The sequence below is a fragment of the Podarcis vaucheri genome (assembly GCF_965113315.1).
Source record: "Podarcis vaucheri genome assembly, chromosome: 4".
In the NCBI taxonomy this organism is placed as follows: Eukaryota; Metazoa; Chordata; class Lepidosauria; order Squamata; family Lacertidae; genus Podarcis; species Podarcis vaucheri.
The window spans coordinates 65965075-65992704 of NC_138762.1; the positions used below are offsets into that span (position 1 = coordinate 65965075).

Consider the following 27630-nt stretch of genomic DNA (forward strand, 5'->3'; position numbering starts at 1 on the left):
GGGGCAGGCTGTAGCCATGGACATGCTATGTTCTCTGGTGGTGAATTTGGGGGTGACCCAATGCAAAGATCCATGTGGATCCATGCTTTTTAACCACATTTTTGCACCATTGCAGCCCCAGGCAACAGTGGGTGCATGATTTTTGGGGGGCAGGCTGTAGCCATGGACATGCTATGTGCTCTGATGGTGAATTTGGGGTGACCCAGTGCAAAAATCCTTAGGATCCATGTGGATCCATGCTTTTTAACCACATTTTAAGTGGGGAGGGAAGGAAAAACACAGAAGGGCTAAGAATGCAGGAGTGGGGTATAACGGGAGGGAGGAAAGGAAGGCAAAAGTTTCCCCCACGCACCCACCCAAGCCAGCCAGCTCTCTCTCTCTCTCTCTCTCTCTCTCTCTCTCTCTCTCTGTCTGTCTCTCTCTCCCACCTGCATGTTTTCAGCAGCACCGGAGCACAGAGAGGAAGGAGCGACAGTCTGCTTTCCCCTCTTCTTGCCTGGAGGGGAGGGGCTTTCCCTGCTCTTTGTTCCGTTTCAGCAAACACAGCAACGAAACAGAGAGGGTGGGCAGTAAGACCCTGAGGCAGAATGCAGGAAAGCACCCACTTCCTCTTTTCAGGTTTCCCTTCTCCGTGAAGCACGGTTTGATTTTTGCCCGATTTTTCGGCTCCAGGGACCACACATTTGCTCCATAACACGCACAGACATTTCCCCTTCCTTTTTAGGAGAAAAAATCTGCGTGTTATAGAGAGAAAAATATGGTATTTAGCCCATCTTTGGCTGTCCCAGAGGTAGGTGGCTCTAGCAAAGAAACCCAAACATTTATATGACAGAAAACCTCAGTGCAGGTAAAAAGGCCCTGAAGCCTTGGGGGGGTGCTGCTTCCACATGCTTATCACAAGCACCCTTCAGCCTTCACCTCCAGCAGGTATTATTGTCATGAAAAAATGATTCGCCGCAGGTATGTGCACCTAACTGAAACAGAAGACATCAAGAAGAGATGGCAAGAATACACAGAGGAATTATACCAGAAAGATATGGATGTCTCGTACACCCCAGGTAGTGTGGTTGCTGACCTTGAGCCAGACATCCTGGAGAGTGAAGTCAAATGGGCCTTAGAAAGCACTGCAAATAACAAGGCCAGTGGAAGTGATGGTATTCCAGCTGAACTGTTTAAAATTTTAAATGATGATGCTGTTAAGGTGCTACACTCAATATGCCAGCAAGTTTGGATAACTCAGCAGTGGCCAGAGGATTGGAGAAGATCAGTCTACATCCCAATCCCAAAGAAAGGCAGTGCCAAAGAATGCTCCAACTACCGCACAATTTCACTCATTTCACATGCTAGCAAGGTTATGCTTAAAATTCTACAAGGAAGGCTCAAGCAGTATGTGGACCGAGAACTCCCAGAAGTGCAAGCTGGATTTAGAAGAGGCAGAGGAACCAGAGACCAAATTGCAAACATGCGCTGGATTATGGAAAAAGCTAAAGAGTTCCAGAAAGACATCTACTTCTGCTTCATTGACTATGCAAAAGCCTTTGACTGTGTTGACCACAGCAAACTATGGCAAGTTCTTAAAGAAATGGGAGTGCCTGATCACCTCATCTGTCTCCTGAGAAATCTCTATGTGGGACAAGAAGCTACAGTTAGAACTGGATATGGAACAACTGATTGGTTCCAAATTGGGAAAGGAGTACGGCAAGGCTGTATATTGTCTCCCTGCTTATTTAACTTATATGCAGAATTCATCATGCGAAAGGCTGGGCTGGATGAATCCCAAGCCGGAATTAAGATTGCCGGAAGAAATATCAACAACCTCAGATATGCAGATGACACAACCTTGATGGCAGAAAGTGAAGAGGAATTAAAGAACCTTTTAATGAGGGTGAAAGAGGAGAGCGCAAAATATGGTCTGAAGCTCAACATCAAAAAAACGAAGATCATGGCCACTGGGCCCATCACCTCCTGGCAAATAGAAGGGGAAGAAATGGAGGCAGTGAGAGATTTTACTTTCTTGGGCTCCATGATCAGTGCAGATGGTGACAGCAGTCACGAAATTAAAAGACGCCTGCTCCTTGGGAGAAAGGCGATGGCAAACCTAGACAACATCTTAAAAAGCAGAGACATCACCTTGCCAACAAAGGTCCGTATAGTAAAAGCCATGGTTTTCCCAGTAGTGATGTATGGAAGTGAGAGCTGGACCATAAAGAAGGCTGATCGCCGAAGAATTGATGCTTTTGAATTATGGTGCTGGAGGAGACTCTTGAGAGTCCCATGGACTGCAAGAAGATCAAACCTCTCCATTCTGAAGGAAATCAGCCCTGAGCGCTCACTGGAAGGACAGATCGTGAAACTGAGGCTCCAATACTTTGGCCACCTCATGAGAAGAGAAGACTAACTGGAAAAGACCCTGATGTTGGGAAAGATGGAGGGCACAAGGAGAAGGGGACGACAGAGAATGAGATGGTTGGATGGTGTTCTTGAAGCTACCAGCATGAGTTTGATCAAACTGCGGGAGGCAGTGGAGGACAGAAGTGCCTGGCGTGCTCTGGTCCATGGGGTCACGAAGAGTCGGACACGACTAAACGACTAAACAACAACAACATGTGCACCAGAAATGTACTGAATTCGTGGTGGTCTTTTGTAGGGAAGAGAACTTGAATGTACAATGAATTGGACTGGCATGGACGGACTGGTCCGTTCTGACCCCTTTGGCAGAGAAGATGCGGTCATTGCTCCTTTCTGAGAATGGGAGGGAAACTGTGAGGTGGACACAACTTTAGCCAAGGGCTGTGAGAAAAAGCTCTCTAGGGAAGAGCTTGTTCAATGAAGTCTCTGGTTGTTCTGCCTCTTCCCCTGGAGACACCCCCTTTCTCCCTTAAGGGTACCAAGTGAAACCAGCAATTTAATAGAAAAGGTTTCTGTAACTGGGCTAGCCCATGCAGGTGTGGAAAGGAAAGTAGAGGAGAGAGACAGAGTGAGAGAAAGAGCACAAAATAGCACAAGCAAAACCCTGCTTCCCTGTTAGTGGCAGGAAGGTAAGGAGCCTCTTAGCAACCTGTCTCTGCCTCCTTAATGATGGAAGAGGGAAGCCCAAAGGATGGAGAATGTCCCACAGTCTCTAACAGATAACAGTCATTCCAGTACCTTGTGACTAACAGGCAACGCCAGGCTTTACCCAAAATATATAAAGCTGTAAGAAAATGTTCAAGCTGTTGGAGAAGGTTCATAGTATTTTAAAATGAAATACATGTGGGGTGGAATCCAATTGTTGCTTTGAAAATCTGAGTCCCTGAATTAAATTAGAAAACGCACTGCTGTAACCAAAATTAATTTTGATAGCATTTATCAACTTACTCCAGGAGTTATGGCTAAGGATGAACTCTTTAGAAGCTATTGAAAAGTAACTATAGTAGGAAGCTGTTAGTCTCTGATCTTGCTTAGGTCACCACTAATAACCAGTAATTTAGGACTCCATGTGAAATATACATACATTTCAATATTTATCTTGCACCAGATTCATTTATTCAGGTAAAAAACCCTCACTCACTTGGTTCCTTTATATGTATTGTACATTACCCTGAGAAGTGGAATAATTTATTCACTTCTTAATTGCTAAAAGTCAGAATATACTGAAGATTAGCAAAACAAACAATGTTTAATCTTTGAACTTTACACTACAGGAAGCCATTCTGAATACTGGCTTGTCATAGGGAAATCGGATTAAAATTGTTCAGTTTTCCTACTCTTTCAATCCACCTACTCTGAACAGAAAGATACTGCTCTACAGGAATAGATTTTATTTCCTTTAATGGAAAAAAACCTTAATTACAAATCCAACTAAAACATACTTCCTCCATAAATCCATTACTGCAAGAGACACGCTGGGGATTTTTAAAAAATCCTTAATTTGTCATTTAGACCTACTGTTATCTCATTTGTACAGAATTCCAAATACTTTAGCATAAAAGCGGCTTTCCAAAACATTAATAATGTTTATGAATCCCTCAGTTCTTATCTACAATTTTGGCAGGACGGTTATACTTCTTGTATTCAAAACAGATTTCTTTCTTTTTTTTAATTCGGGAGGTCTAATAAATAGATTTCAAAACACGTATTACAAGTTTTTCATTTCAGAACATTGTTCAACCACTTCATAACTCTTTTATGGATTTTACATTACTAAAAGGTAAGATCATGGAAAGGTATGTGTCACAGAAAACTCTTTGAAACTTTCTACTGAAATTAACTATTTCATTTAAACAGAACAATGTAAATAAGGATGTTGTGGTGTGATGATATGATAAAGGATGTGGTGCTATTCATTTACTGTCCAAGTAATATGGAATGAAATCTTAAAGTGAAAATCCAGTCAAAAGAGCCCACATCTAACTTCAGATATTCCTGTCTTAAAGGCAGCAAGTTATACAGCTGAAGATTAGGACAGAAGCATTTTCCTGTGAAATATTGACCATATAACTTCTAACAGTACATTTTAAAAAGTTATAATCCATGCTACACAGGTTAGAAAAACAGCTGCAGTCAAGTTAATAGGTCTTGAATAATTTCTATGTACAGGCAATTGGTAGTATTTTATCCCATTATTATCAGAAAAGAGTGGATAAAATTATTATTTATTGCATATATAACACATTGAAGGTTCCCAGGCAATACACAAACAATTCATTAAAATATAACACAGCAGTGCCACATAAAAACCATGAAAGCATAATAAAACAGCAATTCAGCAGCAGAAGATGCCAACTCTCAAAAGTCAGCCATGTCCACAGGCCTGAAGGAAGAAATACATCCCTACTTGAAGTCTAAAAGCAGGCCATATGGGGGAGATGCCTCACACGTGCCAACACATAAATATAAAAAGTAGCAGTGTGGAGCATTTGTCTCTGATCCCAAGATGATAGTCTGTCCCCACTTAAGGCTGTAGAAATGATGATGATGATGATGCAATGGAAAACTGGCCTTCTCCAGATGAGGTGGAAAGAGACACTCACTTCAAGTAGCATCATAAAAGGCCATTTAGGACTTCAAAAAGGTTAAGAACCAGCATTTAAAACTGAGCTTGGAAAATAATTAGCAACCTTTAAAACTGGTGGTGCAGTCTTGGCGGCTGATACCAACAACAACAACAAAAATTCATACTTAGCTCAAATAATGTCCCCCCCCCCGCTACAGCAGATGTAGCATGTACAAAATTGAAACTCAACTCATCACCTGACTGATTTGCATAGCTAATTAAGATGTGGTCAAACTCTGCGTCAACCGATTAAGTATCTTTTTAGTAACAATTAAGAAAGAATGAGGGACGCGGGTGGCGCTGTGGGCTAAAGCCTCAGCGCCTAGGGCTTGCCGATCGAAAGGTCGGCGGTTTGAATCCCCGCGGCGGGGTGCGCTCCCGCTGCTCGGTCCCAGCGCCTGCCCACCTAGCAGTTCGAAAGCACCCCCGGGGGCAAGTAGATAAATAGGTACCGCTTACCAGCGGGAAGGTAAACGGCGTTCCGTGTGCGGCTCTGGCTCGCCAGAGCAGCGTTGTCACGCTGGCCACGTGACCCGGAAGTGTCTTCGGACAGCGCTGGCCCCCGGCCTCTAGATGTGAGATGGGCGCACAAACCCCAGAGTCTGTCAAGACTGGCCCGTTCGGGCAGGGGTACCTTTACCTTTACCTTTTTAAGAAAGAATGATTTTTTTCATTAACAAGAACAAGCACATAGCGGGCTTCAGTGGAAATGTAAAAGATCTTATAGTAATGGGGTTTATAAATCCAAACCATTAGGTTAATGGCTAAATGGTTTTCCTCTCTCTCCTCAGCCTTTAATTCACTGTTAATGAAACTTGGTACTTCTGACTATGGGTTCAATAGGGGTTTCCCCCCTCAGTTTTGACCACAAGCTTAGTATAAAATGAGCTCTGCTTCTGATTACGTTTCTCTTAGTGGATTAGTGAACTAGACTTTTGAGACCCTTTTAAAGTGCTACAATTACTTTATTTTTAAAAACACACATGGGTGATTACACACAAATTGCAAAATGACTCTTGAAACACAACAGAAAAGCAACAATGTAGATTGCAGGGTGGTAGCATTGCAGTTTACTGTTAGAACTTTGCTAAACATCTTTGCCAAGTCTGAGTGCCTCAATAAATTCAACACAGCAGAAATCATAAAGCGATAAATTAGTGAGTTTCTCCTCCTCCCAACTTCTTTTGGCTATTGGTGTCACATTCTTCTCTCAAACATTTGTCCACACAATACAGTAGCCAACAAACCTGATATAGGGCTGTTAAAGTCAGACAGCAAGGCACCACACAATGACCTTTAGAAAGAATGATACTAACAGGTGGCGGGTGCTTAATAATTGTATTATGCTTTAACAATGAGGGCAGCGCACTATCTTCTTATCTGCACCAGGTACCTTAATACACATCACCCCAAAAGGAAGAAAGCAGAGCTACAAATAGCCTAATTGCCACACCTATCAAATTTATACTTCATGCATTCCTCCACTTCAAAAACTCATAGCTTCAAGTGCTGTCAGTTAATCTGAAACAGGGAAGTTATTTAACGCAAGAGAAGGACTAAATGTATATCCGAAACATATTATTAAAATCCTGAATGGAGGGAGGGAATCCCAAAAATCCCAAGTGATTGAATTAATTGCCCTTACTAATTAGATTTCCTACATCAGGCAGCTCAAGTTACAGTTTTCATTAACCTTTAACCCTGAAGCAAGTCAGTGTTTTGACAGCTGAAGAGCAGTGCAATCTTTTCCTCTCAAGCAGGCTTTGACCGTGACAGAGGAATTTTTTTTTTGGGGGGGGGGAGGTGTCACACCCAGACAAAAGTAGCCACTCAAGCAGCACATGATTGCTTTTTCCACAGACAATCCTGACTGGTTGCAAAATGGCAGACACCACCACTGTCCCTAGTCACCACCATCTCAGCAGTAGAGAGACCTATGCAAAAGGGAATTTCTGGTCCGAGCGACATGCCATTAGTATATAAGCACCCACTGCAAAGGGCCAAGCAGCAGATCAGTTTCCTGTCAGCTGCAGAAAGTGCTGACACTTAAGCTGTTTAAAGGCTTCTCATTCTTGATTTGACAAACAAAAAGGCAGGTTCAAGGACACATTGGCTTGTGAACTAGGCTACCATGTATGGTGTGTGTGTGGCCATACAGTCACCTCAGTTCAAGGCACCAATAAATGAAATTATCCAGAGAAGATACGCTCACATCAAGGTCCAATTTCAGTCTTGTAGCAAACAAACAACAAGCACAAGAAAGTCCTCAAAATGTTCATAATTTCTGTTCTTTGTTTTGTTTACACAGCCAGGTACCTGATCAAAGGCATTACACCATTAAAACAGTACCAATAGAACCCATATGAGAGTAAGATTCCTCTTGAATGGCTGGTAGGCTGTTTGACAGATAAGTGTTAAGCGCAGAAGGAAGTGTACTGACCATGACACCAGGATCAGTTTAACGCCAATCACTTGAACTCAAGCGAGAGAAGCTACATAACGGGAGAGGGAATGAGAATGCAACTGTCTCAGGGTTCAGGGGAGCAAAAAACTGTCACCCCCTCCCACTCCCCAATTGCTTGCTTGCCTGCTTCATTGTCCATCTGGCCTTGCCACTGCCACCACACCACTTCTTACACACCCACCTCACAACTGCATGGCCACTGCATGGCCTCCTGCCTCACTCTAGGAAAGGCCAAGGGGTTCCTGTCTCAAAGTGAGGCATTCTGGGTAATGTAGTCAGGGAAGTGCTGTACCCCACGAAGAATGATCAGAGTTCTAGCTCATGAGGACAGCTTGGGCAAGTTGACAGGCTCTCCCACGCCAGACATGCCCTCAGTGTAAAAACAGCATTGAAAGGGGCCAGCGTAAGGTTAACTTACGTGGTCCCGCTCTCCTCCTTCATACAATCCTGTGCACGCTTATTAACCTGTGTCATTGGACACACTATATCTATGAAGAAAAGATGATGATTTATATCCCACCCTTCCTTCCAAAGAAGCCAAGGGTGGCAAACACACACACAAATGAGGAAACAATTAAAACATCAAAAAACAAAACATATTTTAGGACGACACCAGCTTCACATGAGATTATGCCACTGGAGAAGAGTCATCCACTGGAAAAGATGAATGAATAATTTAAGTGGAAAACTTCAGCATCCACATTTAATCCTTGTTTCAGGAGAGAAAATTAGTGAAGGGGTGAACCTGAAGGAGGGAAAAGTTTTCAGCACACAACGTAAATTAGCACAACCCAGAAGCCACCTATTCTGCATATTCAAGTGTACAATTTACAGTTCTACAATGGCCTGCCTGTTGTTCAAGCATCTTACTTTGAATTCTTAAGACGGGGAAATGACTGTGGCAACAATTTCTGCAACTGAATCCATTCAATGTGTGTTCATGCTGAGAACTCTTCTTTTTACTCGGATCCAACACAAGTGAATTTTCTTTTTCTGCAATCCATGGATCATATGCAGGTGAAGGGCACTCCCCAGCCAAATGCACACGGCAGAAAGGTAATTCTTCATTGTTAAGCTGACACAATTATTTCTACATTTCCGAGTGCCCATGCACACCGGTCTAGCATCTAGGCAGCTATACCCAGTTCTATGGAGCAGTTGCAGCAACAAGAGGCCACTCCCCCTCCACCAGGTATGTACCTCCTCCTGATGGGATGCATGCAGAAACTACGCTTGCATGGAAGCTTCCTCTGCTCTTCGCTCTTCAATCTCCTTCTGGTTCTGGGAGATAGTGGGGCAGGAGAGGGTGGAAGGCCCTTCACTTGCCAAACCTGCATCTTCCTCTAATCCTTCCTGTGATCCACCCTCCAGCTCTGAAGTTTCCCCTGCCTCCGACTGGCCTCCTGGCTGGCACAGGTCCCCATAAACCACTGGCCCTCTTTGCCAAGTCAGACTCTAGCCCTGCTTCTCCCGATGCACAGTTGTCAGCATCCTGCCAGTACCTGATTGCAGGTGAATACAAAATCTTATTTACCGTAAACCAAGAGGGTACGCGGAATGCCACAGTGCTAAAGTGTATTTTCCAGAATACACATACCCTTTTCATTTTATCTGAAATGGCCTTGAATACTAGATTGACTGGTAGTACCTTTATAGGTTTCTAGTGCCATTCTAAACAAGCGATCAAACGCAAAAATTAAATTCACAAGGTGCTGTATCCTCATAGCCTGATAATTAGTTATTTCATCTAGTGATAAAGCACAAAGAAGACCCTCTCCTGCTGATTGCAGGATGCATGCAGGACCATATTGGCGGAGGCAATCCTTAGCATATTGTGCTCTTCAACTTTAACTGCACATTTTGAATTGGAAGCCAATGAACTTGGTATAAAAGCAGAAGTACATGACTCAGCCCTCTGTCTCCTCATCCTCAGGCAAAGAGTTCATGAAGTTAGAAAATATATCTGACTGGGAGGAGAATGTAGCTTATGAGTCAGCTGTTGGCAGGCACGCCCTCTCAGAAGCTGTAGCATCACAGGAGACCTCTCTGGCCTCAAAAGGTTGCATTACTGTCATTAGACTCAAAGGACTCCAGCTGAGAGGCCATAATAGAACCATGGCCTCCCCTGCACCACTGGACTCCACAGCTCCAAAAACAGGCTGGCCCCTTTAAGAGTAGAGGCTTCCCTCATCAGGAGTGGGGAAAGGAAGGCTCAGGCTGGGTGTTGGAGCACTGAATAGTTCCAAGTGGCATGGAGCCTTCCCAAACGCCACTTGGAACTATTCAGCATAGCTTGTTCGCCTTTCGGACTTTACTTCTGCTTTGTCTGAACTTGCCTCACTGGAACCTGACCTTTGTTTGACCATTGAGTGCTTCCTGGATCTGGAACTAGTTCTAGTGGAATGTGATCCGTTGGCCCTGTACTCTGTGCCCAGCTGAGGACCCTAGTTCAGCTAGAGCCCCATCCCCAAGCTGGCACCATTGCCTGAGACAGAACCAATCTGGGAGAGAGTCAAGTTCAAATCCCTCATTCAGCCATGAAGCTTATTAGTTGACCTTGGACCAGCCACGTTTTCTCAGCTAGACCTGCAGATGAAAACTGAATTTGATATTTGGAAGCAGTCGGTGGAGACTCAAATCATGCTGCCTCTTTGGTCCATCACTCTAACCTGAAGACCCTCTGCTCTCATATCTCTAAATAAATGAAAGTTTGCTTTGTTTCATACAAACTGCAGTTAAAACTAGCATGATGTGTCGTTTTTACACCATTATATAAACACACTCAAGGAACAAATTGTTAGAATTTCAGCTTGTTCACTCTGCTTCTCGCTACATGCAACTATTACCAACTCTGAAACATTCGTCACAACAAAGCAACTAATGATAAAAAATGAAAAGGGAAAATAACCAGAGAAGGATTAACACCCTAGCTCAAAATTCAAATAAAGAAAACTTCTGCTTTTTATCACTCAAAAGTTCTGCATAAAATTCACTCAGTACTTGCAGATCATTTTAAAAGGAGTTTTGAAGATGCTTTCACATGCTCTAAAGACCGACATGAAAAGTGATACTATTCAACAGAGGACGCTTATTGTGGCTACAAAGAAATACAATACTCATAGCAGAATTCCTCAGATGCCTCCTACAAAAACACATTAACAAGACTAATGGGTCACATCCCTCTTTGTCAAGCTATACATGAAACTGCAACATCAATAAGCCTCAAATAAAATATATAAATGCATATAATGCTTGCGTACATTTTCTTTGCAATACATGAAATGAAGGGCCACTACCTAGAACTTTATAATGATAGTATTCATTTCATTTTAATGGTAACTTTATTAGGCAGGCTCGCTTCTCATCCTAAGTCATGGATGACAGCTTCTGTGAATGACTAGATTGCTCCCTCTTCACTTCTCCACTAGTGTGAACAACAAACCCCAGTCCTTGGCTTAAGAGCATGGTTTGTTTGGAGTAAAATAAACCACGCTCTCTGGTTAAGAATGAATGCTCAGGGAAGGATTGTGGCTCATTTCCTTCTAGGAGAGCAGTGAAAGAGCCATTAACCATGACTTACAACGATGTGTGAACAAGGCCACTGAACAAGTAGAATGAGCATTTGCAGAGTTCTGCTGTTTGTGAATTCCACCATGCTCCCTTATTTTTCCATTTTCATGTCTCTCATTTCTATTCATTCTTTTATTTATATTTTATACATTTTTTTACATTTTATGCATCTTTATTCACACTTAATTTAGAATGATTTGCCAAACGTCATATCTATTGTGTGAACGTCATAGCCAAGTGGTGATCTGGGCTTTTCACATCCCGTCCCAAAATTCTAGCCATTCTATCACAACCGATCTTAAAGTAACTGGAAATGAGAGAGCACCGTGGTAAACTGTGATCTAGGCCATTTATTCAATAGCATGGAAGAAATGACTTTCATGCCAACAACTGGTGTATAACATAGAGGTATGTGCACAAAGACATGCTAAGGTTACTTTGATCATTTCAACATTCCAGGACCAGTATGTCATTGTTACACTGCAGCCATCAACATTGCTGTCATTCCCGAGCAAAGAATTTATTAGCATACTAAACTTCTGTTCCCCATGTGCAGATTTTCCTCTTGAACTGTGGTGACAGGCAAAATGCTTGAAATAAGCACAAATACAGCAATGTTGCATTCATTTAGGCTGCACAGGTGTGTAGTCATAGGATGTATATGCAAAATATGAAAAACCATCAAAAGGCCCATGGCTTTCTGCAGAACTGAAAAATTGTTAACCTAGGAACAACAGAAACTACCACACTGGCCATAAGCACATAATAGGCTACATAAAGCCTCAGGGGAATGAATGAATATTGGGATGCAATAGCTAAAACTTGTTGTAGATTGTTCATAAAAAGCAGTTTGGTTTTAGCCAATATACTTTTCTTAAAAATCACTGCCTCATCCTCATGTTGTAAGTGCACTACATTCCCCCCTGAAGGGTTTAGAAATTAGTGCTGCAGTTAACACTGGAGTAGCTAGCCACAATAAAAATTCAGCGACCAGACACTGCTCTGTGCTACAGGAAGAGACTTGGAATTCAAGTGGAATTTCTCTGATCCATCAAAAACATGAAATTGTATACCACAAGACATAATTTAGTGCTGCAAGTTCATGAAACTTGTAACCTTTAAGTGCACATAAAACCAGTACAGATAAGATGAAATTCCAACAGCATTATACCATTTGTTTTACACGTTTCATCCACGGCTCAAATCCATCACCACAACTCTTGTTAAAAATAATAATTGTAATTAATTGTGTTGTGTAGTGCTGGGCATTTGAGTCCCATTGGGACTAGGAACTTGTTCAACAATTATTGCCCACTGCGAACAGAACCAGGAGCTGGCAGAATTCCCAGCCTCAGGCTCTTAGCAGCTGCTGCTTCTACTCTTGGTTGTTTCCCTTTATTCTGCCTGTGTCCTCTTCACCCCATAAAATTCCCACAGCCAGAATGAATTGCTTTAAGCAGCCAAGAGGTACTGTATCATCTACTGCTCTCCATGGTCTCCTTACTACATATGCTCCCAAACAGGTAGCAGCAAACATACCTTTAAGGTAGTGTACAAGCCAACTGTTACCACAATAGTGGGAAACCAACAGTAACCATAGCCGGAGAAAAAGAGCCAATGTTTGCCAGCAGCTGTCAAAGACCATTTTCCCAGTAAGACAACAAACTGAAGTGAAAATCTGCAGTCCTTTTAACCATCATAAAACATGGACATGGACATTGTGATTTGTCCTTTTACAAAATCTGTACAAGCTCTTATATGAATCTGTTGAACGTAATGCTGGATCCCAGAAAATCTTAGAAGTAGATTCCAGGAATTTGAAATTATTTCTAGTCCTTCCTTACATAAACATTTTTTTAAAGAGATGGTACGGAAAATGTAACTCTGTTCCTCTTGCTCCTCACCCATCCATTCCAAACAAAAGAAGACGTGTGTGTGTGTGTGTGTGTGTGTGTGTGCTGTTGTTTGCTTCTAGCTGAAATGCTTTATCAAAAACATTAGCTCTGAAGAAATAACGAGTAATTGAAGAATTCACACATTAAAAGCTTAATCTCCAAACAAGAACCCCTGCAGCCAAATGGCAGGCCTCACTAGAAGCAAAATATTCCCAAACTGTATGGCATTGGGTCAGAAGCATCACATCATATAACATAAATAAATGAAATACAAAGCACAGAGCCCTTACATCAAGTTCTATGAACTACAGACTATTAATAAACTATTTGTACCAACTGTTCTCAATATATATGTGTGTGAGAGAGAGAGAAACGACAGAACAGATGGACACAAAATATAGGACTTCACTTAGCAGAGAAAAGGCCAGGGACAAATACCAAGTTAGTACTGATACTTGATAAATGTGATAATCTACTATCATGCATACCTTACATGCTCCCCCAGTAAATGAAGTTGCCTGTCTTGGCAAAGAGTCATTTCCTCGTTATGAAGATGGGACAACGCAGCACTGCAAGTTCATTTCACAAACAATAATGCCAACTATGTTCTTCCAGGACCTAGGAAAACACTCTGGGCTTGGACAGCAAATGCTTAAAAAAAAAAGAAGATGACGGCACTGGTAGCCACGACAAAATGACTGTTGTGCTTTAATTTGAAGCTTAGATCAATTTTAAAAAAAATCAATATTGTGGACACTGGTTTAAAGAAAAAGAGCTGAACAGTGAAAAAATGGAAATAAGTGTTAAGAGATGTAAGATTAGAACATATTACCAGAGCAAATAAATTTCTAGAACAATAAAAAGACAATGCTCACAGCTGGGGGGAAAAGTCACTAAAGTTACTCTGATGCTTTTAGAGGGACATTATTTTTAGCCCAGTCCTGTTGCATCATAAAAAGTGGAAATAGAGAAAGATTATTTTTCTATGAAGGATCATTGACCCTGAGCCACAGGCCTTCCTGTCCTTCTATCTGGGTTACAACTACCCCCTCCCCTCCAGGCCCACACCCCAGTAAGAATGAGGTTCCATGGTCATTTTGGTCCTCTACCCATCCCCTGCTCCTGCCCCCATGATTCTGAGCAGCCTGCCTGCCTGCCTGCTTTACTTCTTCTGGGCCCATGAACCTCTCTGTGGGACCTACAGAGTCAGCTACAGCAGGAGGGCAAAGCAGAAAAGTGCTGGCTGCGGGAAATAGACCCCATTGCACTCAGGAAATGCTCCCACTGGTAGAAACAGGGTGGCATTAGCCAATATCCCATTTCCACAGCAGCCATCTAATTGCCCTCAAAATCTGCTCCAGAGGATTGGGGGACACTGCAGCACAATGGAGAAGGATGCTGGGGGGAGTGCAGGAATCAGGAAAAAAATGCTTCCATCTCTACCTACAGTGGGAGCCTCTGCTGGACCAGAGTATGTTTGCAGGATAGCAGGTCTGTATCCAACCCAGTGTATGGAAATGAATACTATGCCCGTCCGTATTAAAGACCTTTCTCCTCTGATACAATGTATGCCAACATATGGATACTCATACATCCAAGGTACAACTGTACAGTGGTACCTCGGGTTACATACGCTTCAGGTTACAGACTCCACTAACCCAGGAATAGTACCTCGGGTTAAGAACTTTGCTTCAGGATGAGAACAGAAATTGTGCTCCGGCGGCGCAGCGACAGCGGGAGGCCCCATTGGCTAAAGTGGTGCTTCAGATTAAGAACAGTTTCAGGTGAAGAACGGACCTCCGGAACGAATTAAGTACTTAACCCGAGCTACCACTGTACAGTTGTACCTTGGAAGTCGAAGAGAATCTGTTCCAGGAGTACGTTTGACTTCCAAAACATTTGGAAACCCCACTGTGGCTTCTGATTGGCCACAGGAAGCTACTGTGGCCAATCGGAAGCCACAGAAGACCCATCGGACGTTCGTCTTCCAAAAATAGTTCGCAAACCGAAACAGTCACTTCCGGGTTTGTGGCATTTGGGAGCCAAAACGTTCAACTTGCAAGGTGTTCAGGATCCAAAGTACTACTGTACGATGAAGTGGAAGTGGAAACTTGGTTCTTGGTCCTTGTATTCAGATACTGTATTGTGTGTATCACACATTAAAAAAAAAAAAGCCATGCAAGGAAAGTAGTAATGAAAAGATGGAGTTGATTAGACCAGATAACAAATTATTGCAGTCTTCCTAGAAGTGAGTTGTATTTAAGTAACTAAAGCAGTTTTTAAAATTATTGCTCTGTCATCCTGACTCAGTGCCAGCAGTAGCTGCTTCACAAGACCTGTCAAACACTGTTATTCAAAAGGGGCTTTTAGTGTAGCTCAAAAAACAACAACAATGAGAATTGAAACAGAATATTTACAAGCGTTCTTCACCCTGATCTGATTTTCTTCCTAGCTTAAAGAAAAAAATACTTTGGATTTTAACAAACAAAAAGTGACTTTGCAGTTTAACTATAAAACAATACTTTAAACAGTAGAAGAGAAACAAAAGCCTGCCCACCCCCAAAAAAAATTCCACCCCCCAACTTGTCATGGATGCAGAGAAGTGGTGGAGGGCACCAGCTGGGGAACCCCAAATGGAAGAAGGCTCAGGATCAGGAGATTGGTGGTGGGACGACGGTGAATGGTCAAAGGGAAAAGAGCAGACAGGAAGGAGGTGGTGTCCGAAGAGGTAACAGGTTGGGGGAACAGGAAGAGGCTGTGGCAGAGGGCTGTTCAGACTCTGAGGCAGAAGCAGAGGCTGGAGTGGCGTGGGGTCAGGAGAGAGAGAGTAGGCTGTTGAAGAAGCCAGGAGTCTCCCTCTCGTACTGCAACCAACTGCCCTTCCCCGTTTTCCTAGAACACACAGATAAACGAAGAGGGCAGAGCATCTGTGACTGCTTGGGAAAGACCCTGGAGAGTAGGAGACTTAGGAAGCAGTGGGGAGGTGGGGACTTTCAGTCCTCACAATTTTCTTGTTGGAGCAAGACCCACTGGGAAGAGTTGCTGGGATCACTAGGTCTGCACTGTTTCGGTTTCTTGAATAAAGAGTTAACTTCACTTACACCTTGGTGGTTGTTTTTTATTGCTGACCTACGCTTGAATCCAGCTCCTTAGAGAAGAAAAGAGGAGTTTGGATTTGATATCCGGCTTTATCACTACCCGAAGGAGTCTCAAAGCGGCTAACATTCTCCTTTCCCTTCCTCCCCCACAACAAACACTCTGTGAGGTGAGTGGGGCTGAGACTTCAGAGAAGTGTGACTCACCCAAGGTCACCCAGCAGCTGCATGTGGAGGAGTGGAGACGCAAACCCAGTTCACCAGATTACGAGTCTACCGCTCTTAACCACTACACCACACTTACAAATACCTACCAATCTGTTTTGATTCAGGACAAAGGAATGAAAATCATAAGCTGCCTTATGTTATTGTTTTTGCTATAGGGATCAGGGGATCCATGGACAGGTTATCTCTGCCTACTTCAAAGCCTGAAGTCAATACACTAGGATGCTGGATATGTACAAATGAGGTTCCAGAAGATAGGAATTTGTGGTGGCCACTATAATTTGTTCTATAAGGTAAGGTTAAAAAGATGAAAAGAACAAATACTGCAAGCAGCAGTATAGTGTAATGAATCGAAGAAATAAGATTCAGTTACCAGGAGTCAATCATTCTTGGCTTATCCCAAAACTCGCTGGCTGGTGCTCAATTTACATGACACTAAATAATCCATAATGACTGTTTGTAGCAACTATAACAAAATTCAATGTCTATTCAAGCTAAAAGAAATCATGCCACAACAGTGAACAACATTCAGCTCAGCAGCTTCATGCTGTATCTATTTCCTAAACATATTTTCCTTAAGTGTGGTAACAGAACAAACAAGATTATTGACCCACAGGTTTCTCTCCACTTTTAACATCTGGTTTTGCCTATTCATTAACCAGTTTCAACTATATAAATCACAGAAGGTCACTGTAATGGCATACATCACTTGGGTAGGATAAACAGATAAAATGAGCCAAAGTTCCCTACGTCAACCACTGTTGCCAGAGAAGATATGAAGACAAAACTGGAAGTGGGATTTGTTGCCTTATTAGGACAGTCTCTCTAGCTAGCACACCTTTAGCCAAGCAAAGCACTGTCTCCAAGATGGGAAGTATATCACTGAGTGGTTTCAAGTAATAACTGCAGGCGATGGGAAGGGCTGCGCCTCTCCTAAGAAGCTCCTGAGAAGCACTTGGACTGCATCAGTTTGTTTCTTCACTTCAGTGTAATGGCAGTGTAATGTAGGTTTTCAGAATCTCTGCTGTGAGCCCTTCAAGTGTTCAGTCTCTGTTGAAGGAACTGGTTGCATTGCAAATGAACTGCAGGGGTTTGCTGTAAAAGTAATGGGACTGTGTGGTGTGCTTTGGTGGGGTGAAGCAGATGTGCACATCCTTGTTTCAATATGCAGTGACTGCCGCAAGGGTACTTCTGGCCCAAAGATGGAAACAGGAAGAAATTCCAACAGTGGAAGAATGGAGAAGGAAATTGACCGAATATGCAGAATTGGACAAATTGACTGGGAAGATTCGATATCAGAAAGACCAAAAGTTTATCGAGGACTGGGGGAAATTTACAGAATATCTGAAAAATATATGTGATGCACAGACAACGCTTGTTGGTTTTGAAGAGACTCTGTGAAATAGTAAGAAATACTGCAAAAAAGAGAGTAAGAGGAAAAGGAGTGGGGAAAGGCAATATCATGTTTAGAAATGTGTCAATAAATAGAAATTTTTTGAAAGATTGACAGAGAAACTGAGGGAAGTCAAAAACTGAAGCATGAGTGTAAAATAATTTGTTGACTGTATAAAACTTGTTTGGAAAATGAATAAAATTTAAAAAAGCAGATGTGCACATCCACCTCTGTATGTCCAACAGGCAACACAAATATGACAGCTAGAATAAAATCAGGAAGCTAATTCCTGGTGAGACCACTGCAAATCTAGCCACTCCCAGCTGCCAAAATCTAGCACTCAATCTAGAATCAACCAGTTATTTCAGGCTGTAGGTTAGGGGTACAAAAATTTTATCCATATGGAAAAATAGATGTTGTGGAGACAGTTATGAAGAAACCCTTCTCAGAAGCCGTATTCTTGTGTTACCCTAATCTTATGCACTGCTAGTTTACCAGTTTTCTCCTATTGGATTGAACTGCACAAAACCCATATTCTCAGTGAAGCTCTAATAATATAGGAAATTTTGTAAATCTCTAAAGTCATATCAAATTATACATAATTAGAACTCACATTTAGTGACCAGAAATGGCTTAATTTTTTTAATAAACACAAGATATATATCGCCATCTAGTGAAGAATCCGCATAATTACCACTCTACAACTATATACAGTAATGCCAACTGTACAACGAATACAACAGCATGCTTTCTTCTGCTTGAGATTTTCTGCTAAAGGCTAGTATAGTTTGTACAAAGTTGCTGAAAGTCAAGCAGGGCTGTAATAAGCAAAATTTTGAATGGAACAATGAAAAACTATTTGAAGAGCAAAACTGGACACTTTCAGACCAGTGAAGTATATTTTGCAAGAAAACAATGTAAACTTTTAGAGTTAAGATTTTCCTATGCCAGGACGTTCTTAAAAGCTAATATCTGAACGTGTCTACTGCCTTCTGACCAATTTTGTAAATAAACTTCTTCCTTGTATATGATGTAGAAGCAAAGCCACAAGTCATAAAGTGTAGTTATCCCCTCATCTTTTTCCTAACTAGCACAAATCCACATAGAAGACTGTCTGGAACGTCTACATAATTCACTGTTCTGGCCTTAACCCCTCTGAGAGCACGTGGGTTTGTAAACTGATTTGAAAACCTTGGTTAAGTGGGGATGTGGATGGCATTAATGGTGGTTAAGGTTGATATGGACACAACTTTTAATAATTCTTAAGACCTCTGGAGCAGATGCTCTACCACTCAACTACAGCCGTAGGCCAAGTCAATATGACTTACCAGCATGTTATGCAGCAAGGAAAAAGGTTTAGTTTTGGTAAATAATTCAGACATACTGGTGTATTGAAGGAGACAGAGGTATGCCACACTTTTGCTCCAAAAGGATACAGCAAGCCATTATGTTCTAATTTAAGTGAGATTACTCACATGACAATAAATATCAGATTATTAGAGGTTTGGGAGCACAATCAATAGTCCAGATTGCACCAAACACAACATACCCTTCTGGTTTTCTAAAGATTCAATCTGGCAGCTGAAATATTTAGCACTTTCTGACCCTCACTAGATATTATAATGTATTTCACCACTAACTAGGGCAGATGGTTTGACCAAACTTGCTATGTCGTTTTTTAAATAGCCAACCTCATGAGCCACCACTGTGGTCTATAAATGCATGGCAACAGTAGCTCTATTCAGGAATGTGCAAAGGGCCACTGGGAGCATGTGGGGTTAGTTCCACCCACTTCAGGATGGGGGCAAGGCCACTCCACATTCTATAAACAATACTGCACTGCTGCAAAAAGGTGCAGAAAGGGGAGCACTGTCTTTACAACAACAGCAAAGCTACAATGTTTGGAGCTTTTCAGTTAGAAGAAAGGCAAGGAAGAGAAACGAAGATAGTGTATAAAATGATGCATATATGGGGCAAGTGAGTAGGGTTTTTTCCTGCGCCATAATACTAACAACCTGGGCTTATCAAATAAAACTGATTAGTATGCGATTCAAGATAGACAAAATCAACAGTGCAGAGTTAATTTATGAAATTCACTGCCACCAATGTGGCAATGGCTACTAGCTTATATGACTTTAAAAGATGATTTTACAAATTCATGCAGGTAAAGTCTATCAATGGCTTCAAGTTAGTTACATGGAGAATTAGTCAGTTACATGGAGAATAGGTTTACAGACACAATACATGTCTCAGCAGTAGCTGCTTGGAAGCAACAGAAGAAGAGGACCAAGGCTGCTTCAGAAACTGATTCTTTGTTAATTCTAACATGAAATGATATGAACTAATTATGTAGATTAGAATGTAGTTATCCTTCAAACTTTGTACGCCTCTGAATTTTGCAATACAATTGTCAGCTTAAAAACTATTTTTAAAAACAATTAAAATCTATTATTTAACTGTTCACTTACATGGTTTGATAAGTGAAAGATTGCTGGATGTACAGGCAGCATTGTTAAAGGAAGTTTATGTTGTATTTTAAAAACTGTGAATATTGTAATGAAATATTAGTAACAAAATGCCTATTTTTATATAAAATACATTTGGATGTGCGTATTTTGGAGAAAATGTTCAAAAGCACCTCTTTAAATACATATTTAATTTGCAACTTTTCTTTTTTATTGCAGGTTAATGCAGAAACTGGATGGAACAACTTATGATGAATACATGTAAAAGGGGTCCGATCCAGCCAAGCTGCTCTTACCTTTTTATGCATTCTCATAAATGTTACAACTGACTCAAACATTCAGTAACCAAATTTGCACTCAGCATTAAACTTTGGTTCATAACCCATGATTCGAAGCTGGCTCGTTTCAAAACCAACCAGACTTTGTGATAAACGGCAATCTCTAGTTCACACGCAATGACAAGCAGGATTCACACAAGGGCAAAGGGAAACAAACGCTTGCCCAGTCCGTTTCTCAGCTGTGCACCAGGAGGAAATGAGAAGGGAAGGTCACGAGCCCATTATTCGCTGCTGACTCACCTCTCGGCCTTTGAAAGTCACCAAAGCGGCAAGTGGCTTTGCATAGAATCTACTGTAGGAAAACCCCAGACATCCATACATGCTGTTAGCTGTAAGCTTCAAAGCCTTCTGCCTGATATCATACTGCAAAAAAGAAATTAAGACCATCACAGTAAGCAGTTAAATATATAAATATAATCATATGTAGTCAGTCACTTATAAGAGAGATGTTAAAATGCCGAGTGGCCATCTAGTAGAGGGCCAAAGGCTCCAGGTGAACCAGTGAAATGGCAGAAGTGAGGAGAAGGCACTTCCCACCCAGTGCTCCTGGTCGATTGAAGTCCAATCTACTTACTTATTTAGCACTGACCCATTTAAATGCAGTCATCTGCGAGTGGCATGCATGTAAGTGGGGGTGGGTGCCTGTCCTGTTAATTGCGCTGGCAAATATTATCTAACTACTCATTTTAGCCCCTTCTATAAGAAGCAAGATAGGCTAGCCTAACAGAAATTAGAAATAGCAGCAAAAAACTGCCCTATATATTCATTTCTTACATTTAAAGATTAGCCTTGGAGAAGAAATGTATACAAACACGCAGGATCTTGGTCTAGTTTCTCAACAATAGACATTTTCATTCTGTTAGATATACCTGTAAGTAGAGGTCAGAATTTAAGTCTGGCTGTTTCATCAACTGTTTCACTTGACGCCTTCGTTCAACTAACTTCCTGATCTCTTTAGGCAAGATTCCCATTTCTAGCGATGAATCTGGCAATTCTGGAATTTCTTCTTCTCCATCCTGTGAAGTTATTAGTTTGACAAGTTAATACTACCAGAATAACCTGAAACAATTCCTGAAACTGCTGCTTCCACCCTGTCATATGAACAAGGATATGCCACTGGGTTCTATCTCAAAAGACCCTAATGGAGAAGACATCCCAACTAGGTCAGATAACCATTCCTTCCAGAATCATCGGCATTCAGATCGATATCTACTCTCTGGAGGAATTCCCCCCGGTGGGTCTCTGTCTTGTGCCCAAATCGTCTCATTCGGGAGATGACACCTATTTTCCCCAAGAAGGGAATGTGAAAAACTGGCATATAAATAACCCAAAAGGTGTTTTAATGATTAAGGGCCTAATCACCATCCCCTTGGGGAAAGTTGGCACCTCACACCCAACCAAGGACAAACTCCTGGTTCTAACCTAAAACTGCTAGTCTCTTCCGGTTCGCATGCCCCATCTATGAGCTGAAAGGAACCTAAATGGGCACAGGATCTTGGTGCCGCAAGGAAACCATAAGCATGCATGAGGACCAGAGGCTGAAAGTGGCCCAAGTAACCTCAGACAGGTAACCATTAACACAAAAATGTGGATTTGTTTTTATTGGACTAGCAGAAGTTGAGTACACTCCTTTGACTTTTTCTCCTTTGGGAGAAAGAACAGGAAACAAATTTAATGTCTAAATAAACAGATAAAGAAAATAAATGGTATTGACAAAATATCTAGTGAAAACCTCAAAGTAGAGTATAAGGTACATCTGCACTATCCTGGGCTGGCCAAAGCATGTTCTGAAGGCATAAGCTAAGCCTGGTTCTGTAACCTAGTTACCCAGATTGGATACCACCTGAGAAGTATACAAAACCACTTTGAACACACAGCAAAAAAGATCAAAGCCTTCCTTGTCTGCAACAGTTCTGCTGAACAATACTTGGATGATACAATGCCATCGTTGCCATCTCATAGGCATATAGGCAGATAAATCATGTAAAAAAATAGTTTATATACATATTTAATGAACTTTACAAGGACAGGGTGTAGAAAAATTGTTTCAGCAAGCAAGACTGATCCAGTTTTACATGGAAAAATGGGGAATAAGCTAAGCATGTAAGAAAACAAGGAGGGTCCATGTACACTTTTTAATGTCACAAAAATACTATGCAGCTGCTAAAAAGGAAGATATAATGAACTCCATGTCAAGGTGGAACCAATCTGATTTCATGAGATTATACACAATTTATAATGAAAAATTATACTATTAAACATGGTATCATGCAATACACTACAATTACTAAATACAGCCGCAATGTCTAAGGAGACTTCAATGTATTCTTGAATATAAACATATGATCTTTTTTAACAATCAAACATTAAAAGCTCCTGTCAAATTAAACACACACCTCTGTCTTTTTTGGCACACTTGAAGACACCCTGGTAACTGTTGTAAAACAGATGTTAAACTCTTGGATAATTGAAGGGTATAAGCTATTGAAGTCGAGGAGCAAGATGAACTTGTCATAAAAACCTGAAATTAAAAATACACACACACACAAGATTCACATTACAGTATATACCTACTATGGAGACTGTGAGAGACAAGTTACTTGCAGTACACTGTAAAAGAACACCAGAACGCGAGTGAAGAGTCATTGGTGAGGGGGACATTTAAAGTCAGATTCCTTCAAATGTACTCTGGTTTATTATGAAATCAATGTGTGTCCATGTGATTCTGTCAGCATTCAGGTCTGAAAAACACTTGCATTATTTCTAAACACTACACTATATCACCAGTCTATGGTGCAGATATGTCAGAAGTGGAACGATCCAACCCTGTTAACTATCCAGGGATGAACAGATAGCTTCAGTGTTACTCTGGGATGCTTCTGCACAGTTGTCACCACAGAAAGGAGACACCATGTGAAACTGCAAGCATCCACTTATTAGCTGCAGCAGAGAGGATTTTTATACACATACTCGGTGTACAAAATGAAATGGATAAACCAGATTATCTAGATCCATCTCAATCTGGCTTTAGGCCCGGTTATGGAACAGAGACTGATTTGATCATCTTGGTGGATCATCTACACCAGGAGCTGGACAGGGAATATGCCCCTGTTGGTTCTGCTGGACCTCCCAATAGCATCCTTCTGGATCACTGTCAGGGATGAGACTTAGGGGCACTGTTTAACAGTGGTGCTAGTCCTTCTAGAAGGTACAAGTTCTGAAGGTAGTGCTGGGGACTCCTGGTCGACTCCGTGGCTGTTGACATGTGGGATACCTCAGGACTCCATCTTGTCCTCCATGCTATTGAACAAATACATGAAACCACTGGGAGAGGTCATACAGAATTGTGGTGTATGATGCCATCAGTATGCTGATGACACACAACTCTGTTCTAAATCAGTGTGTGATCTCAGTAATGGACTGGGTAAGTTTAACTCAGGTAGGGACACGACAGCATATGAATCAATCTAGCTAACTTGACCCAACAACCCCCCCCCCCAGCTTTCACACACAAACAAACCTCATTGCAGCCAACTAAACACAATCAATCACACCGTGGGTCCCACACCCAACCTCTCTCACTACCAAGGAAATATAAAAAACAAACAGAAAGAGAACCTACCAAAATGACGCTGACATAAAAACCCCACATACACCCTAAGTATAAGAATATAAGTTTACCACTCCTCGCTCCCCTTCTTCTTCCCCAACTTTATTCTGTATACAACAATGCACATACTTTTGTAAACTAAGGAAATCTATAATTAATCATCATCATCATCATCATCATCATCACCACCACCATCTCAGGTAGGGACAGAGGTGTTCCTGGTCAGTTGCAAGGCAGATGAGAGAACAGGGATTCAACCTGTGTTCAATGAAGTTACCCTCCACTTGCAGTTTGGTTGGGTTCAGCCCTGAACCTGGATGCCCATATTTCAGTGGTGGCCAGGAATGCATTTGCACAATTATGGATCACACACCCATTCCCTGAGATATCTCATCTGGCCACGGTGAAGCATGCCTTAGTTACAGTCTGGCTGGACTGATGCAACACACTCTGCATAGGGCTACCTTTCAAAAGTATTTGGAAGCTTCAGCTGGTCAAAGTTACAGGTAGCATATTAGTCCCCTGTTAAACCAACATCACTGGCTACCAGTCCTTTTTTGGGCACAATTCAAATGCTGGTAATGACCTATAAAGTCTTATATGGCTTGGGTCCATCTGAAAGATCTTATCTCCCTATGCAAACCTGCCTGGGCGCTAAGATCCTCAGATGAAGACCTTGTCTTGTTCTCAGCAACATCAGAGGCACATTTGGTGGAGATATGAGGCTAAGAACTTCCTAAGTCAGACAGGCCTTCGAAAACTAAGGTGTAGATGATGCTAGTCACTGGGAATGGATCCCGTTCACATTCAGAGGTACTACTGTATTATTGTTTGTGGACTGTAAGGTCCTCCGCGGGGCGTACCAGGAGAGACGGTCCTGTATTTTCATTATTGTTATTGTTTTTATTACTCTGTATTCTATAATGGTGTTTTTAAATGTTGCAAGCCAGCCAATTTACGCTGTGACCTATTTCTGTCATTCCCCAGGTCATCTGTGCTAGGTAGTATTTTCCGCAGCCATGGAGACTAGTGCCCATCATTTTAATTATCTACGTGGAAACTTCAAGAGGAACTCTTGAGGTTGTGAGAGTTTGTCTACCAGCAGAAAGCCTCCTAAATGTCAAGCGTAAGGTCAATCTTATGGTGGCCTAATTTCTCTTTGAAGAGCAACAGTAGCCATCGGAGTAGGATTGAGGGAAAATTTAGGCCCAAGGTAGGAGGATCTAAGTTCAGGACATCATGTTGAGGACGTGGGCAAGTTGCAGCAGGTTGACTATTTTGAGCAGTTGGAAGGGCATGATTGTCTACTGAATCTTCTGGACTCTATCTGGACCAAGACACCTGATGTGTTGCCTGCAGGTGGTTCTTGAGCCGGCTGATGAACAACACATGTTATAGACACATCAGGGTGGTTTATAGGTCCTGGGTGGCCTGGGCAAGAGAAAGGCCCCGGCACAAGATGTTGTCCAGGTATGAGTAGAAACGTATGTCTTACAGATGGAGATCACCATAAGAGCAAAGGGTCATACCTGGTGAACTAGTTGAAGCTCAAATAAAAGCACTTTATGCCACCAACACTACTTTCACATCCTACAAGAGTGCCAATCCTACAAGAGTGCCACACAAACCTGAAAGATGCTCATCTTTTAGGCGCAGTGAAGCCTCATCCAAGAAAAGTTGTAAACCCAAACCCCATACAGTGGTGCCCTGCAAGACGAATGCCTCGCAAGACGGAAAACTCGCTAGACGAAAGAGTTTTCCGTTTTGGAGGCGCTTCGCAAAACGAATCTCCTATGGGCTTGCTTCGCAAGATGACAATGTCTTGCGAGTTCCTGTTGTTTTTTCCCCCTTCCCCTCCCTTTTTCTAAGCCGCTAAACTGCTTATCAGCTGATCCGATCAGCAGATAAGCCGCTAAATGCCGCTAATAGCACTAATAGCGCTAAGCCGCTTATCAGCTGATCCGATCAGCAGATAAGCCGCTAAAAACCGCTAATAGCACTAATAGCTAAGCCGCTTATCAGCTGATCCGATCAGCAGATAAGCCTCTAAAAGCCGCTAATCCTTCAATGGGCTTGCTTCGCAAGACGGAAAAAACCGCTAGATGAAGAGAATCACAGAACGGATTCTTTTCGTCTTGTGAGGCACCACTGTATAAACAGGAATTCTATTTTGTCTGGATTATGCATCAGCATGTTACACCCCATCCAGTCCTTTATCAAAGACATACCTTAATTGAAAGTCCCAATTATTCATCATCATTCTTCATATTATATACACTTTACGTATTTGATATTAAATACAAATTCAAACACAATTGTTCTCTTCCCACATGCTCCAATATAAGCGGGGGGTGGGGGTGGGGGTGGGGAATTACTGCCACACATCTCAGTTAGATCTAACTGCCATAAAGTACGCATTTTCCTCCTCCACATTCAAGAGGAGATATACTATTCTCTAAATTAAAGCTAATGTTTGTTCCTGCATTCTCAAAATAGAAACAGCTATGGTATTTTCACAATCTGCAGTATAAGAAAAATCCCACTATCGTCATTTTTGTGCTTCACTAGAAAAAAAAAGGAACAGGAAGTATAGGAAGACTTTAGAAAGGATTGTATGACTTGTTTTAGTGTATCTTCATCACCTTTCTTATTTGATCTACCATTTCAAGTAGTGAAGCTGCAGTTCTTACCCACTTTGGGATCCAAAACTAAACCTCCAGAATATGCTGCTTTTTTCCGACCTATCTTTGATTTGTTCTGATCACCTTCAATATCTTCATCATCTTCCAGCTGTATGAGACATAAGAATAAGCCAGAACTGAAGTTCTAATTATATGGAGACTTAGTGCGGACCGTGCTAGGCTAGACAGGCCCCAGGGTCTGTCATTCTCTGTACAGCACCATATATATATATATAGATGTGCAGCAACAACCCAAAACCAAAAACAAACACCTCTCCAAAATACCAACTTTCTGATGCCGTGGAAGAACAAAACAGTATTCTGGTTCAGACCTAATACTGAAGAATAGCTTAGCATTATGGACATGAGGGACAAGCTTAGTGCTTAATTACTTCTCTGGTGCATGAAAATGAGGGGAAGAGGGAGGTCAAAAACTTCTACTGTCAGTTTTAAATTAACATGTTGAGTTTGAGAGTTACGATTAGTTCAAACAAGCCAAGCTTTTCAACTAACCAGAGTTCACCAAGTTCAGACTTAATGGGAAAGTCTGGTCTGGCTAAAACTGGACTATTCCAGTTGTCACCCCCTGACATAGACGAGAAGAGTTGAGGGGCGTCACAAGAGTTTGATCATCACAGCTTGCGCACATAACAGTAAATGTGCCTGCTATAAACCAAAAGTAACAAATGTAGAGGGGCTGAAAAAATTACTCACCTGCTTCTGCTGAGCCTTTTTAAAGAGCTGCTTATCTGGCACAATATAATCTTTTTCATAAAATGCATGCAGGAGCAAGTATTCATTACGCTCTGCTCGCCCACCCATCAGCGTCCTCGACTGTAAGGAAATAAAAGCCAATTAG

The 27630-nt window shown here is 41.8% G+C and overlaps 1 protein-coding gene across 1 annotated transcript in view; it reads right to left on the minus strand.

Annotated features, from left to right (window-relative positions):
• The window catches only part of POLA1 (DNA polymerase alpha 1, catalytic subunit), a 186151-nt gene that overhangs the window by 128736 nt on the left and 29785 nt on the right, over window positions 1–27630 (minus strand). Inside the window, exons 22-26 of the mRNA XM_082219941.1 lie at window positions 27486–27605; window positions 26781–26880; window positions 22877–23001; window positions 21350–21496; window positions 20721–20843 (exon numbers count right to left, since the gene is read on the minus strand). Of these exons, the coding sequence (XP_082076067.1) occupies window positions 20721–20843; window positions 21350–21496; window positions 22877–23001; window positions 26781–26880; window positions 27486–27605 (615 nt within the window). The remainder of the gene's footprint in view (window positions 1–20720; window positions 20844–21349; window positions 21497–22876; window positions 23002–26780; window positions 26881–27485; window positions 27606–27630) is intronic.